Source organism: Austrofundulus limnaeus, unplaced genomic scaffold, assembly GCF_001266775.1.
Source record: "Austrofundulus limnaeus strain Quisiro unplaced genomic scaffold, Austrofundulus_limnaeus-1.0 Scaffold129, whole genome shotgun sequence".
Taxonomy (NCBI): domain Eukaryota; kingdom Metazoa; phylum Chordata; class Actinopteri; order Cyprinodontiformes; family Rivulidae; genus Austrofundulus; species Austrofundulus limnaeus.
The window spans coordinates 1,349,871-1,366,812 of NW_013952531.1; the positions used below are offsets into that span (position 1 = coordinate 1,349,871).

The following is a 16,942-nucleotide window of genomic DNA, read 5'->3' on the forward strand; positions in this document are numbered from 1 at the left end:
GGTGTACCTAATAAAGTGGCTGGTGAGTGTATATGTCGCACTGTACAGCCCTGATTTTAACTGTAAAATAAAGACTGTAAAAATACTGTAGACTGTTTAGTTTCCATAATTTTTTAACTAAAAGTTTAAATATATTTTAACACGGACAGAGCCATTTTATTTCCACACAAAGCATTCTGGGTAAATGATGACGTGGATAGGTCCTCGGTGCGAGGCTGCTAGCGAGCTATATCCACCCTGAAGGTTAATCTTGGACAATATCTGATGATCGACTCTTTTAAATGAAACCAGAGAGCGTTGACAGAGAGGAGAACATGAGTGACAAGTTTACAAGCTAAACTGTTGTCCTCCATCCATACTTTCAGTTACAGGCTGAGTCATTTCTACCTCCTCATCTCTGTCAATGCTCTCTAGTTTCATTTAAAAGAGTCGATCATCAGATATTGTCCAAGATTAACCTTCAGGGTGGATATAGCTCGCTAGCAGCCTCGCACCGAGGACCTATCCACGTCGTTATTTACCCAGAATGCTTTGTGTGGAAATAAAATGGCCCCCTCCGTGTTAAAATATGTTTTTAAAAATTTACAAAACTAAACATCCTACAGTATTTTTTATCTTTATTTTACAGTTAAAATAAATGTTTATCAAATAAAGTCTAATGTTACAACTAATCATGGATCCCTTAAAGTTTCATTAAAACAGCCAACAGACACACACATTCAGATACGTAAAAAAAAACAATTCTGTCAAAACGCTTCTCACACACGGAGGAGCTCCAACACAACTATGAAGAGTATTAACACGTTAAACACCTCTCGTGCACCTGTGATGCTACCTTGGTTCGACACACAATAAAGCTACACACAAAGTGCTAAGTAACACACCTGGACAGTTTCAAGCACTGCATCGTTCTGATTCCTGCCATGTAAACATTCGGTGCAGCAATGCCAAATACTTGCTGTGCTCGTAGACGGTTGTTTGAGTGATTCAGAGGAGCGTAACCCTGCAGCAGCTCGTGCCAATTTGGAGACAGATGACTCTTAGTTTTTGGTCAAGAAGCTCTGGCACGCTACGCCACTACTTCCTGGCATCGCTCCTGTCAGCTGCTTGGTGCCGAAGCTGTTAAGGTGAGCTCGGGACAAACTCCAAATAATAAATCACGTGGAAAAGCAGATTAAATGGTTAGAGTTTTAATCTGCAGCAAAATACACACACGAGCAGTAATAAGTACAGTACGGCAAAATTAACTGAGTCACCCCTCAGTTCTTTGGATTAGGCCTCCAAGAAACTAGAATTTTTGTAATATTTTAAAGGAAATTTGATCAATATAATAAAGATCTATTGGAGATCTTTTAATGTTTTTAATTGGACCGTGGCTCTTAAAACCAATTCTGTCTGTTAGCAAAAATCTCATCAACAACTGGAATCATTTTGGAGTCAATCCAATTTCAGATAGCTGCCACGGGTAATGAACGCTAGCTAAAAGAAAAATGGATCTAATTCAGTCAATTTTGCACATTTGAAGCTGAAAGTTGAGGTGAGGCTGCAGCTGAAAGTCATTCTCAACATACACACCTGATCAAAATCTTAAGACCAGTCAAAAAAGTGCAAGAATTTTCATTTTGCACTATTGGATCTTAAGAAGGTTCTAAGTAGAGCTTCACAATGTTAAAAGAAGAAATCAGTGCAAGAGACAAGAACTTTTGAGCAGGGAATTTTCTGAAAACTGCATTTACACTCAAACATGATTTTTTTCAGCTGATCAAAAGTTTAACACCATAGTCTTTTAAAGCCAAAAGCTGTGCAAAAATCTGGATTCCATGTCATTTTCTGTCAAGTCTTTACACTGTCAGGACCTCCTGATGGCAAAAGTAAAAAGTCTCACTGACTTTGAACGTGGTAGGATTGTTGAGCTGCATAASCAAGGCCTCTCACAACGTGCCACCGCTGCTGAAGTTGGACGCAGTAAGACAGTCATTTTGCATTTTTTAAATGATCCTGAGGGTTATGGAACAAAAAAGTCAAGAGGTAAACCCAAAAAAATTTCACCAGCTCTGAGCCGCAGGATCCGATTGGTTGTCCGTCAAGACACGGGACGGTCCTCTACCCAAATTAAGGCCATTACTGGTGCTGACTGCAGCCCAGTAACCATCAGACGGCATCTGTGAGAGAAGGGCTTCAGAAACAAAAAACGTCTTCAAAGGCCACGTCTTCTTRAACGCCACAAAATTGCCCGTTTGGACTTTGCAAGGGTGCACCAAACATGGGACATTGAAAGGTGGAAGAAAGTTGTCTTCTCTGATGAAAAAAAATTAAACCTTGATGGTCCTGATGGCTTCCAACGTTACTGGCATGGCAAGGAGATCCCACCTGAGATGTTTTCTACACAGCACAGTGGTGGGGGCGCCATCATGATTTGGGGTGTGTTTTCCTTCAATGGAACAATGGAGCTTCAGGTTGTGCAGGGGCGTCAAACAGCAGCTGGCTATGTGGAGATGTTGCAGCAGACATCCCTCATGACTGAGGGCCCTCGTCTGTGTGGTAATGATTGGGTTTTTCAACAGGACAATGCTGCAGTTCACAATGCCCGCCTGACAAAGGAGTTCTTCCAAGAGAATAACATCACTCTTTTGGACCATCCTGCATGTTCRCCGGATCTAAACCCAACTGAGAACATCTGGGGATGGATGGCAAGGGAAGTTTACAAAAATGGACATCAGTTCCAGACAGTGGATGGCCTTCATGAAGCCATCTTCAACACTTGGAGCAACGTTCCCARTAGCCTCCTGGAAACACTGGCATCAAGCATGCCTAAACCATTGTTTGAAGTCATCAACAAGAATGGTGGAACTACTCATTACTGAGTCCTTTTTTTGACACTTTGATTTCTGTTTTGGGGGGTTTTCGGGTTTTTTTGAGCTATGGTCTTAAACTTTTGATCAGCTGAAAAAATCATGTTTGAGTGTAAATACAGTTTTCAGAAAATTCCTGCTCAAAAGTTCTTGTCTCTTGCACTGATTTCTTCTTTTAACATTGTGAAGCTCTACTTAGAACCTTCTTAAGATCCAATAGTGCAAAATGAAAATTCTTGCACTTTTTTAACTGGTCTTAAGATTTTGATCAGGAGGGTATAACAATAATTTGTGACCCATCATATCGAAATGAGGATTAAGTCAAATTTGGTCAAAATAACCTACCGGTAATTACATTTTCAGATTATTGGCTTTAAAAGCTACATTTTGATACCTGGATCATTCTGATATCATACGCTTATCCACAGATATGATTTAATTTGTCTTGTTGGTTATGATAATACATAAATATTTGGTCTGAATCCTAATTTTAAGTAAATTTATTGAGTCATTTTTGATGTCAATATAAGGAGGAAACCTCAAATAGTATTTGTGTACTGTTTTCCCAGTTGGAAAGAAACACAAACATTGCTAGCTCACAGGGAAAAAAAATCTAAATTTTAAAGGCATTTTTCCTCAAAATCAGGTTTATTGTTGCTACTGCTAAAAAAAATGCTTCTAATTTTTTTTAGGATTAAAATTCAGACAGTTCATTCAAATAATACATTGATAAGGCTTTTATTCATTATATTTTGACAAAATGTGATTTTTGCAAATCAAAACCCTACATCTGCCTGTTTCTCCACATTCCATTTTTGGACTTAATCCTCGTTTCGATGTGATGGCTCACAGATATCTAAGGTCTGACCACAACGGTTAAAGCAATCATTTAAGGAATGGGCTTGGATTTTCATCTTCCTCTAACCCTCATCTTTTAGCACGCTCAGAAAATTAATGGAGGAACTGCAAACGGATCCAAATGTGGTTGTTTTGGCTGATGTCTGCTATCAGTTCCTGTCTTTGTGATACATGTAAGATTGTAAAGCCGCCCACGCATCTCTGGGTCGGTTTTAGTTGTTACAACCGAGGGAGACACACACATACACACAAAAAAAAACACAAAAATGGAAGTGAGAAAAAGAGAGAGAGGGATAGGAAAGGACTGATACATGGAGAGAGGGAGGAACTGTCTGTCGCAGAATATGGAGATTTCCTGAGTGTATATCCAAGTCTGTTTGAGGAAAGACTAGAGTGAAGCCTCACAATCTCAGCAGCCAGCATCAACGGGGCTTTCCATGGGCAGCGAATCAAGCCTCACATTCAACAGCATCATGGTGTATGCATGGAGCACTGCTGTGTAAGGACACACACACACACACACTGTATGCAGATTAAAGCCACTGAATGCCTTCTGTGAGTCTCTCTCCATCTCTCCCCGTCAGATCTTGGGTGGCTCTGTGTTTGCTATAAAGGGGACTCGATAAGTTACATTTTCCAGCCAGAGCTACATTTTAACTGCTGCACAAAGACAGGGTGCAAAGGCGTATGCCATCAACAAACATGACACATACAAAAGCACCTCTATATGAATTATTTTGCACATTCAACATTTTTGTACGTTTTTGAATGCATTATTCGATTATTCACCTCAAATGAAACATCTTCTAAATTTTTATGAAACTTTCACAAAGTAATTATTGGAGCTGATGGATTTGAAGATGGCCACTACAGCCAGCTCATCTTAGCACAAAAATGGATTCAATTTAGTCAATTCAGCAGATTTGGGGCTGTGAATTCATTTACAACACATTGTTAGAGTGTGACATCTCAAGGTATCGTGTAAAATTGAGCAACATTTTATTTCTAAAGGTTGATTAAAACAGCTACACCTTTCAACTAAAGATTATCCTTATAAATGTGAGCCATCACATCGAAACGAGGATTAAGTCCAAAAGTTGTACATGGAGAAATAGGCAAATAGTGTTTTGACTAAAATGTTAACAAAAATTGCATTTTGTCAAAATATAATGAATAAAAGCCTTATTAATGTATCATTTGAACGAACTGTCTGAAATATAATCATAAAACTAAATTTGAAGCACTTTTTTTGAGCAGTAGCAACAAAAAACATGATTTTAAGGAAAAACGCCTTATAAGTTTGAGATTTTCCCTGTGAGTTAGCAAAGCTTTGTTCATTTTAGCTGGGAAATCTCAATATTCAAATATAATTTGAGGTTTCCTCTTTTTAAGGACATCAAATATTCCTCATTAAAATGACATAAAATTAGGATTCAGACCAAATATTTATGTATTATTGTAACCAACAAGACAAATTAAGTCATATATATGGATTTAATTACAAAATCAGGATGATCCAGGTGTCAAAATGTAGCTTTTAAAGCCAAGAATCTGAAAATATAATTAGGTCATTTTGACCAAATTTGACTTAATCCTCATTTCGATATGATGGCTCACATTTAAAATGCTAAAAGAAAAAAATTATATTTAAGAAATTTGCTTTAATACACACAATTTTAGCCTTTTTATCACATAATTGGCATATTTTGTTTAGAACTTGGCTCAGTCAAAGTATAACAGGAAGTGACATCAAAGGGAAACTCTTTAAGAAAAATAATCTTTGGTTTTTGCTTATTGAAAGATTATTTAAATGCTGACTCTTCTCTTTGATAGTGACTCAAAATAATCTAAAGAAACATCAGATTCTTCTCTGCAGTTTGTTGTTAGCTGTTGTAGCAATGCTCTGTTTACACGCAGACGTTCCCCTATGACATCACTTCCTGTTACTTTAAATGGGAATATCTCAACAAATGTTCATCTCAGCCATGTTTCTATTATTATTAAATTTTTTTGCAACATGTTATCAGTGTTATCTTTCCAAAAATGCATTCAAATGTATTATAAAACTTATGATGCCAGAGGCACTTTAATCTAAATCTCTGGAATAAGAGGCAGCAGGTGATCTGCAGTCCTTCCTGTTAGATCTTTAATTATAATCTGAAGTGAAGACACAGTTCACCACCTTGCCGTTTCATGACTGAATCTACTCCAAAGTGCACATGCATCGTGCTTTGAAAGAAAAGAGTTTTGGGACAATTAAAGCTGAACTGAAATAAACAAACACAGAAGGAGGCCACTGAGCACTCCTGCATGAAAACACACAAACGCACGAGTGTTTACACACAGGTAAGAGAGGGGAAAAGGAACACATCACAACAGGTTGAGCACAGCATGAGCTTCCATCCACTTTTAACAAAGCTCTCATTGTTTCTGTGACATCTCTGACAGCACGTTCACCCCCAATTATCCCGTTTCTTTCCTCCTTCTGACAAATAAAACCCAGAAATAGGCACGGGCCGATTTCCATTTTCAAGGTACACCGCGGTGTTTGGAAGCCACAGCGTCAAACCTACAACCTTTTCCCTTCATACTTGTCTGGATGCCTTAAAACAAAACAACAGAGACAGGGTGTATCCTTTTGTTTCCCTCATACTTGACCACAACTGTTGCACTGAGCCTTCATGTAGCTGTGAACGGAAGCTGCAGGTGTGAAACACTGGTGCGAATCACACAACCGGGCCGAGTCCCATTTTTCAGGTGGTCTCGGTCCGCTTCCAACTCTTGTTCACTTCAGGTGTGAATGCAGACCGGCCTGGAAGCATGTGCCTAAGCAACGTTAGCTCTTCAGTGTTGCTAACGCTAACACTGCGTTACGAAAAATGAGGGTCAGGGAACGCAGAGCATCTCGTCTCCTTCAGGCTGCAGCACGCACTTGACAACTTAGAAATATATCATCACAATTTTATTATTATACCTAAACAGGATTTTAATTAGTATTTGCATTTCTGTTTGTAAACACAAGTAAATAAATCCTGGTTTTATATTTTTCTTGGTGCTACAATGAAACTGTATTTTTGCCCAAGGTTATATTGTCAGAATTTCGCACCAGCACAGAACATTTTTTACACAATCAATCACAAAAGTCACACTTGCACAGCCTCACCTCCTCCACGCTGTGTCCAGAATCTAAAGTAAGACGCCCCCCCCCCTCCCCCGTGCTCTGTCACCTGTCTTTAGAGATGCGTGGCTAAGTGATGGAAGAGGGTGAGCCAAGGTCTTCTCTGTGTCCTGGAGACTGGGATCAATAGTGGACGGGCGACCTTTAACCCCGGCACAAAGGAAGAGCGAGCTCCGCTCAGGATCTCATTAGCATTCTGCTCACACCAGCCCCAAACCCCAGCAGCACATCCAGAGTGGATGCAGAAGGTGTGGCAGCGAGTTTTCAACTTGTGAGCCGGATCCAGTCAACATGAATGTCTGGAGCTTAATCTCATCACCGCACCACATCTGTGGCGTTCTGCTGTCAGAACAAATCATCCTGCAAACGGTTCCTTTCGTCTGTAATCCCAGACGACTAAAGGGTCAGATCAAACACAAAAACCTCAGTTTTATTTATTTCCTCGCTCCTCATCGCCTGGCACAAAAGGCGGAAATGCTTTTGCCTGCGTCTGTCTGTTAGCAAAATATCTTGTGAACCACTGGACAGATTCTGATGACACTTTCAGGTAATAATCACTGGATGTGCAGCTACAGGTGAATAACTTTTAGAAACAATCTAATTCAAGATAACTACCACAACCAACTGGACTTCAAAAACACAAAAACTGCAATAATTCTGTCAGGTTTTTAGATTTTGTGATACAATTTGGAGTGGTTGTAGCTGAGAGTCATTCACAACACATATTCAAAGGGCACAAGATCTTTGCTTAAAACTTTAACATGAAATGTTAACAGAATCAACAGTTTAGCAAAATATCTTGTGAAAAACCTGATGAATTTTAATACAATTTACAGAATGTAACCGTATGCACATCTATGATGAGTTCACTTTTCATTTTAAGATGGCTGCCACAGCTAATCACCATTAATCAACACAAAATGGCTATAACTCAGTCCTTTTTAATAGATATTGAGCTAAAACTTGATGTAGCATTAGCTCCAGTTATATCACATGAAATCACACCCATTTTCAAACTAAAATGATCTCAGTCAAATGCTAAACCTTTAGTTTTAAAGTTTTGTTTTCCAGACAGGGCAAGCCCTCCGACTAAAAAAAATAAATAAAAAAAATTCAACAATTAATTAAATAAATAAATACATGAATAGAATTTAAAAATGCAAACACAAATACATCAAAAAGACAAAGCCTGTCATTCGTGTCGGTGCGTGTCTTAACGTCAGCATATGTGTGCAGGAATTGTCAAGGCTGCACAGTGAAATCAGACTGACAACCTGTCACAATGCTGAGGACACAGTTCAGGATCCGAGTGACTGACGAGTCGACACATGAAGAAATTAACCCCTCTGATGTGGTGGGAGGTACGAATGTAAGGGTTAAAGATGGCAGGGATGGGCTCCGTTTAGCTGAAAAGACAAGATAACTTCTTTAAGCATCAAATTTAAATTGGGTTAATGCTGAGTCAGCTTTTTAAGCTTTTAGATACAGCTCTGCTACATTTAGCTGTTAGCTACACTGTTACATTTAACTTTGAGTTACGGCTTATTTTACATTAGTTGTCAAAAAACAATATGGACAATTCCACTGAAGTCTTTTCAGTTTATTTAAAAATATTCTCTAAAGTCTTGCTAATTTTGTCTTCTTGTTTTAGCTTTTTTCTTAGTTTTTGCTTTTAGCTATATTTTTGCTTATTTTAGCTTTTAACTTTATTATTTCTAAGTTTACCTTTTAAGACACTGGTTTGCAAATTTAAGCTTTTTCGCCATTTTCAGCTATTGGATTTCTAATTTTAGCAAGCTACATTTAGCTTTTAGCTACAACGTTTTACATCTTTGAGTTGCAGCTTATTTAACAAAAAAATCAGAGAAATAAATTGAAATCTGTTCAGTTCATTTAAAATATGTAAATTCTTGCTTTGTTTGTCTTCTTATGCTTATTTTAGCTACTTTGTTAGTTTTCACTTTTAGCAACATTTAGCTTACTTTAGGTTTTAACTTTATTATTATTAAGTTAACTTTTCACCTCTTTTTGTGCAAATTTAAGCTTTTAGCCTTACTGCATTTAGTAGCTTAGTTCTAGTGTAGCTCCTATTGGCTTTTAGCAGTTTTGTCATTGTAGCTTCTAGCTACTGTAGTTGTTTAGCTTGTTTGATACATTTGCGTTGCATGTTGACAGAAAATGCATTTGATTTAGTTTCCTCTGTTCCATTAAATTTCAGTTGTGTCAGGGGAAGAGTTAAGGTGGAAATGGAGGAAAAAGAGGCTGAAGAGATGCATCTTGCCTCCCCATCACTGCTTATGGTTTGTGAGGGTTTCAGCACCATGGTCAGCGCTGTCCTTGGTGCTGAAGCCACCACATCACTGGTTACTGAGGGTTTCAGCACCAAGGACAGCGCTGTCCATGGAGCTGATGCCTCCCCATCACTGGTTTGTGAGGTTTTCAGCACCATGGCCAGCGCTGCCTGTGGTGCTGATTCCTCCCCATCACTGCTTATGGTTTGTGAAGGTTTCAGCACCACGAACAGTGCTGTCCGTGGAGCTGATGCCATCCCAGTGGTTACTGAGGGTTTCAGCACCATGACATGGACAGCTCTGTTCGTGGTGCTGAACAGGTGCATCCCGCCTCCCCATCACTGGTTTGTGAGGGTTTCAGTACCATGGGCAGTGCTGTCCATGGTGCTGATGCCTCCCCATCACTGGTCACTGAGGGTTTCAGCACCAAGGACAGCGCTGTCCATGGTGCTGAACAGGTGCATCCTGTCTCCCCATCACTGGTTACTGAGGGATTCGGCATGATGGACAGCGCTCTCCCTCCCTTTTCTTTTCTTTTAACATTAGGAGGAGGAGGAGGAGGTGGGGGGATGAAGAAGGAGACGAGTGGCTGTGTGGTGGGGGTTTTCCCGGGCAGATTTCAGAGGAGGGTCTGCACAGTAATTCCTCCACCGCTACACACCGCCTACCACCTCCATCATACCGGATTTCCATACAAAACCGCATGTGTGTGTGTGTGTTGCTTTCATGAAATATTGATCGACCCAGCCTCACACAGAATGGACAGAAAGGGGGGGTATTCCTCCTCTGCACAGCATTTATCATGCAGCCAGCACTGAAACCCACCCTCCCCCCAAAATATGTTCGATTTGCTCGCCGATCATGAGCGCAACTGGCCAGATTCACCCGATTGACGTGCGCAACCGTGACAAAGCAATAGGCTCTGAGCTCAGATAAGAGGTGGCGAGAGGGGGGGGCTCATGGTAGGGTGGGGGTGGGGGGGGTGAAGGCCAGTGAAAGAGCCGCTCCATCCGTTGCCTCATTGTTGCACATCCGAGGCGCATATCGTTCCCAGAGACTGTCAAGTGCGAGACGCGCAGTCATCGAGTTGCGTTCAGAGGAGGGAGGGGGGTTGACAGGAGGATTTACCATCGAGTGCAACCTCATCAAACCGAGCCATTTGTCAACTTCTCATTTAGCCCTGTCACCTCACAACATAAGCAACATATCCACGTCTATTTCTGCATCAAGTGAACCCAACAACAGCCGAAAGGAGACAGAAAAAAAGAAAGAGGAGAAAAAGGCCCAAGGATGCGCTGAGACAACTGTCGTGAGCAACACTTCAAAAACCGCTGTGGTCAGCTGGCTGTCAATAATGCAATTTACAGCCCAAGCATCTCCCAGGAAGCGACACAACGCACAAGTCCAGCTGTAATTTTCAGCTCTGACAAGCAGATATGAGGGGAGGCATGAATTATTCAATACACATAAACTGAGCGCTTATTTACAGCTCGCTGACACAAACCCTGTGCACGTTTTTCATCGCTTCAGCCGCGTGCGTTGGGGGAGATGCACACCGGCAAAACAGGAGAGGAAAAAAAAAAGGAGAGAAACATTATAAATATAATCCAGGCTGCGTCGTCTCCAAGAACAGGCAGCTAAAAGCCTGAGAGAGAGAAACAGAGCCGCCACGAAAAAAGGAGAGAAAAAAAATCCAGCAGATGTATCCAAATGCACCGCCCGGCTGAAACCGGTCCATGGAGACACGAGCAGAAAGAGGACAGAACCGACGTGCGGCGGTGCCTCTTACCTGTCAGGACTCCGACCCGGATTTGGTGGTCGTGGTTCGTTAAAATCATCCCGTCTGACGCCATGTTCAGCAGCGCTGTCGCCCGCACCGAGAACTCACGGACGGCAGGGCCCAGAACCGAGCTCATCGAACTTACAGGAGAGAGGGAAGGGGAGGGTGAGGAGGAGGAGGAAGAGGAAGAGGAGGGGGGAGGAGGAGAGCCGGGGATACAGCAATCGAGCCTCGGCCAGACGAGAGGAGTGGAGAGCCGAGCGATCATCTGAGCCCCGGCAGGACGCGGGGGCCGTTTAAACCGCACGTCACGCAGCTGGCCACCTGCCAGCATAGTAGCGTGGAGCCCTGATTAATCCTGTGATTTACCCAGGAATCACATTTTCACACACATGTGCAACTCTTCCTTTAATGTCATATTTGATACTTTTTTCCAGTGGCGTCACTAGGCCTATTTTAGCGGGGCTGATTGTTTGGTGTGCACTGCAAAAACTGTCCACCTAACCAAGTTTTAAAACCTTATCTTCAGCCAAAAAATATTTTTGATCTTGTTTTGAGACTGATTTACTAAACAAGAACTGACTGTGTAAGAATAATAATCTTGTTTTCAGAATGTGTAAGATTATTTGTCTTGTTAGTCTGAAAATTTGACTCAAATTAAGTCAAAATATCTGCCAATGGAGTAAGAAAATTTTACTAGGTAATTTTCTTGAAATTCTTGATTTGAGTCAATTTTTTCTTATTTCAAGAATCTTACCAAGTAAAATTTTCTTACTCTTAAAATTTTCTTACTCTTTAACTATGTTAATTTCATTCAACAATCATGTAAAACAGCAGATTTATACCAGAAAAATATATAATTTATAAGTAACAATGATCTAAACCAGACCTGAAGTCAGCCTGTAACTTAGACTTTAGCTAGTTGAAAAATGATGACTTCAGCTGTAATAAAGTATATTTATTATTGCTTACTGTCATAAAAAATAAGAATATTTATATTTAACAGCCAACAGTTAGAAAATGTTTGTCTCTATTAGCTAACATCTTCTTAACAGATCAGGTTCTTCTAACAGAAACCTAAAAATACTCACATTTATAATATTATTTTACACTCTGTAGGTCTAAATATTAATCAGACATTTATAATATTATTTTACACTCTGTATGTCTAAATATTAATCAGACATTTATAATATTATTTTACACTCTGTTGGTCTAAATATTAATCAGACATTTATAATATTATTTTACACTCTGTAGGTCTAAATATTAATCAGACATTTATAATATTATTTTACACTCTGTAGGTCTAAATATTAATCAGAGGACAAAGTAATATTTAAGTTTGTATTAAATTGTAGCATGATTTAACAGAGCTAAACTCTACATACTGTATATGCTCCACAAGCTAATATCTGCTAACCAGTTCAATAACTAACAGTGATTACATGGACTTTATAATATTATTTTAATTTTAAACTGTTACATTATGTTCTGCTCAGATCACATTGAGCTAAATAAGATCAAATCTGCTGACTTGTGTTGTAAAATGAGACGTTTTCCTGTTTATCTTCTTTTAATAAATCCAGAACACAAACAGCTTTTCTGACATTATTTAAAACATTAGATAGATTATATAAACTGTAAACTATTAATAATAATTGTGTTAATATTATATTAATAGTTTTAATGATTTCTACATCATCAGTCCTTTTTTTCTGCTCTGTTGTCAACATGTACAGTAATGGGAAATCCAGAGTCTTGCCTGTTTAGCGTTAGCCGTTAGCTTCTCCAGCCGATCACACGGTCACATGGTTTTTGCGCACTCCAGTTCTATAGAACCTCCTTGGAGCCAACCCAAATTAAGATCGTGGAAAAATCCAAAGTTGATGCTAAAATAAAGCAGGGTAAAAAGTCTGAAAAATGTTTCATGATATAAGTGTGTCATATCAGTCAATAATTATTGATCTATTTTTATTGTTTGACCTATTTGAAATAAGGACCAGGAATACCCACCTGGTGACCTTTCCTCGTTTATCCACAATTTCTTCTCGAGCTGTTCATGTTCTCCTTTCTCTCCACTCCTCATTCCTTTTATTTTACTTTTAATCACAGGCCTAAGCTGAAACCTTTAGTCCCAACAGATGAGAGATCAGCTCATCTGGAACATCGTTTCTGTTTGAAGTGAAGTTTATTCATTTTGAGAGTTCAAGTGAGAAACTGAGAAAAGCTTTGAAAACCAAAATAGTTCAGAGTTGCACATTTTACAAACACAAGAGTACAAAAACATCTATAACATTCTTTTTGTGAATTTTCACAGGAAGCACACACAGGGAGTGGATTCATCAGTGTTAGAACACGTGAGGAGACGCTCCTTTTTATGTATCATCATAACATCTGGCTTGTTGTCCACGACCGTCAGTGTTAAACAAACATCGCTAAAGGAGAGAATTAGAATCTTATGCGTGCACAGACACTGCTTCACGGACAGAAATCAGACACTCTCTTTCTGTCATGAACAAACATGGACGTCCACTTCATGGTCCGGAGCCAGGGAGCCTCTTCCCAGGAAGGCTGCGACCTCCCAGTTGGTAGGAAAAGGGGAAAACCGAGGAGAGGAGAGGCAGCCATCAGACTGGAGACATCAGGGACCCCATCTGGTGTGTAGAGGACTGTGTTTATGTAGTGTGACAATAAGTATGCTTGTGCACGGGAGCGTGGTATAAAGACGGCGTAATTGCCTTTCCGTCAGCGGCGCTGCTCGCTGCCGTTGGATAGGTGATGAGGAAGCAAGGACCATCACTCTCCCTTTTCCTCTCACAATCCATCACAATAATAAGGGGAGCCTGAGCAGACAGAGGGAGCTGTTAACATGAGACACCCCGTCTTTGTGCTGAGCCCGGGGAAGTCCCTTATCATCCCCAGATGCAGAGGAGGAGGATGGGGGGACAGCTGCTCGGGTGTTTGCATTACGTAACTACAGCATCATTTTTTGGAATTTCTGGCCGTGAGCAATACCTCCCCTAAACACAAACACTCTGCACACGGTTGAACTTCCTGAGCAGAAAAATATGTTTTTGTTTTCCGTTTTAGAAATAAAACTTCTAAAACAGATTAAGAAGGGGAAAAAAATAAAAACCAACACACAGCATGAAACACACAAAGCAATAAAACTTTACTAATCTGACCAACGAGCCCAATCCTGCACCGTTAATAAAATGAAAACAGAAGGCTGAAGTTGTGTAATGCTTAATAAACTATGCAGCTGCCACTTTTAAGGAGTCCCACAAAGTTGAACACTGTTTTATGATGTTGTACCCGATCGTTGTACACCCATTAAACATCCCACTGAACACCTTGCGTGTTTGATTGGCCGGTCGTTTCTGGAAGGATTTCTGACAAGGTGAGGACAGTTTGTGGATCAAACTGTTATTCTTGTATCCAATCATGGGTCAGTTTAGAAAGGTGTCCTGTGGTGGATATGATGAGGGCAGGAAATATAGCAGAAATCATGACAGGGGCATTTAACTTGGGTTGTTTCAACCGTATCCTTTCTTCTCTTAAGGACCTATCTGTAACCTGCTTGATTTTAAACTTGTAGACGTAAATCAAAATGATTACTTCTGATAGTTTCATTAAAGGAGGGGTAATTGACTTTTTTGGGTTTTATATTTTTGTATTTTATCAGTGTGCATTGCCAATGCAACGCACACTATTGTGATTCGTTTCCCATCCAAGTCATCTCAACTTTGGCATGCTTCTCCTCCTGCATACTTTGTCCTAGAGCTGCCATTGTAATTTATATCTGTAAAGCRCRTGTGCCAAATGATGGCTYTGCCTTTTGGTGCCTGTAAAACTTATAGTTTTTGAAATATTAATGTTTAATAAATTATAATGGCAGTCAATGGAGCCTTGTATTGGTCCAATACTGCCCCCTGCTGCATCTACACAATATGGTAGTGCTCCATAGTTTAATAATATTTAAACTCAGTAGTTCAGTGATTACAATATTAATGTGATTGAATTTTGATGTTTTACTGTAATACTGTCTTAATATTGTCCAATTGTTGCAATATATTGTAGTTTAGTGTCGATAATTGTGTTGGCAATGTGGCCTCTTTCTGCACACATACAAACCAACCCCTGCCACCACCTTCTGCCACAGCTCCATTGGTCTAATGGTCTATGTCATGGACTTTCATGTGGGAGATCAGGGTTTAAAACCCAGCTAAGGCAACTTTAAAAAAAAATATCTTCAAACTTCATATTGTCACACAATTACCTTAATTACAAACARCTHCTGACGTGACAGGCACAAGCTGGTATAGAAAACACATTTGAACTTGGTCCCATTTCATTCTGCAAGTCCAATGCTGTAGGCAATGCACATTTGTTTTTACATCATAAAAACCCATGTCTAGTTAGTATTGTTTTGTTGTATGTAAATGTGTTTTTTTTGTTGTTTTTTTAATGAATAAAGTTAATAGTAATTAAAAATCGTATTCCCTCATCAAACACATACCCAGTGTTGCTTTGACTCAATCATGCCTGTTTGAGAAACGCTTCAATCTGACACGGAGCTGCCTAAACGCTTGCTGCTACAAAACTCCTCCCTGCAGCCAAGCTCCTGCCCCACAGAGGGCCCCTCCCCCGGAACATTGTTGTGAAAATGTGCCAAAGTGGAAGTGTCTGAAATGGTAGGAGGTTCTTAAAGAGACAGAGGCCAGTTTCAAGGTGCTTTGAAAAGCAATGATGCAAAGTCAGATTTATTTTATATAAACAGCTAAACATAGTTACTTGATTGTGATACAAAATTAAAGTACGTGCCTTGAAAATACATAATACCATCCTTGAAAATCCTTTCATTAGCTCATGAGATATTTTGGCAGACAGACACAAAGACATGGGTAAAAACATTATCGCCCCTCACTTCCATTGGCAGACATGTAAGAGAAGAGTGACTCTGTGTGTTCGGCTGTATTCTGATGAACACAGGATCTCTGCCATCTTCCAGCACCATTACAGCAGCGCAGAGCATCGCCGCGGGGTCTGGGCATCAAACCCATTACATCGAATACAGGATTTCTCCCTGCTCTGAATTAACGCAATGTAGACTTTGCTTTTCCGAAAGCTGGCTGGCGTCGCAGAGCATCGCTGCACACACAGGAGGGAAAGGACACAGGAAGCAGGCTTACTGCAGCTGAAGGGATCATTTCATATTTCAATTTGTATCGATTTGAAACAAGGACCGGCTGTTTTTATTAACTCGTAGGACAATCTGCACAATGTAAGGGGCCCGTGTGTGTTGACATGTTTTAATAATTAACAGACTAGCCTTTTAGCAAAATGTTAAACAACTCATATCCCACACTAGTGGTTATTATTTTTCCCGCTCATGGATGTGATAATTAATTATGGACATTTGGAGGTTTAGGACTTTAGGTCTGGGTTTTCTCTGGGCCACACAGAAAGAAAACGTTTCCTCTGTCATTTCACCAACTCATATATCCATCAATAGGAAGATGTCTGATGTAATGTCTGTGTAAGAAACCAGAGCGCCTGTGCTGAAAACAGCTGGCTCTGCACATTTTTATTTGTGCTACATTCAAAAAACACCTGATATTTCTGTGTTTTTTCAAGCAAACTGGCAGGCTGCAAAGGTTAATGTACAATCAGTGAGTTTCACTTTGTTTGAAGCAGGAAAAAACATTAAAACTGAAAATTTCTATTCTCAGTATTTATTGCTTAGTAGGTAATATAATGACAAGTATATACATTTGTTGACAGACTCACTTTATTATTAAGTTGATGACAGTTTTAAAGTTTAGAAGTATACAGAGACCTTTTAAAATTAAATCTATCTATCCATCCATCCATCCATCCATGTATCCATCCATCCATCCATCCATCCATCCATCCATCCTTGTATCTATCCATCCATCCTTGTATCTATCCATCCATCCTTGTATCTATCCATCCATCC

At 39.9% G+C, this 16,942-nt stretch overlaps 1 protein-coding gene across 7 annotated transcripts in view; it reads right to left on the bottom strand.

The window, feature by feature from the left end:
* gphnb (gephyrin b) overlaps positions 1–11,131 on the bottom strand; it is a 126,577-nt gene extending 115,446 nt beyond the window's left edge. For 4 of the 7 annotated variants that reach the window (XM_014015483.1, XM_014015481.1, XM_014015482.1 and 1 more), the window contains exon 1: positions 10,969–11,092. In XM_014015483.1, coding sequence (XP_013870937.1) covers positions 10,969–11,032 — 64 coding nt within the window. In that variant the 5' untranslated portion in view covers positions 11,033–11,092. Of the gene's footprint in view, positions 1–10,968 lie in introns of all 7 variants that reach the window. The other 3 variants (XM_014015485.1, XM_014015484.1, XM_014015486.1) reach the window with 2 other exon arrangements.
* Between the last annotated feature and the right edge of the window lie 5,811 nt (positions 11,132–16,942).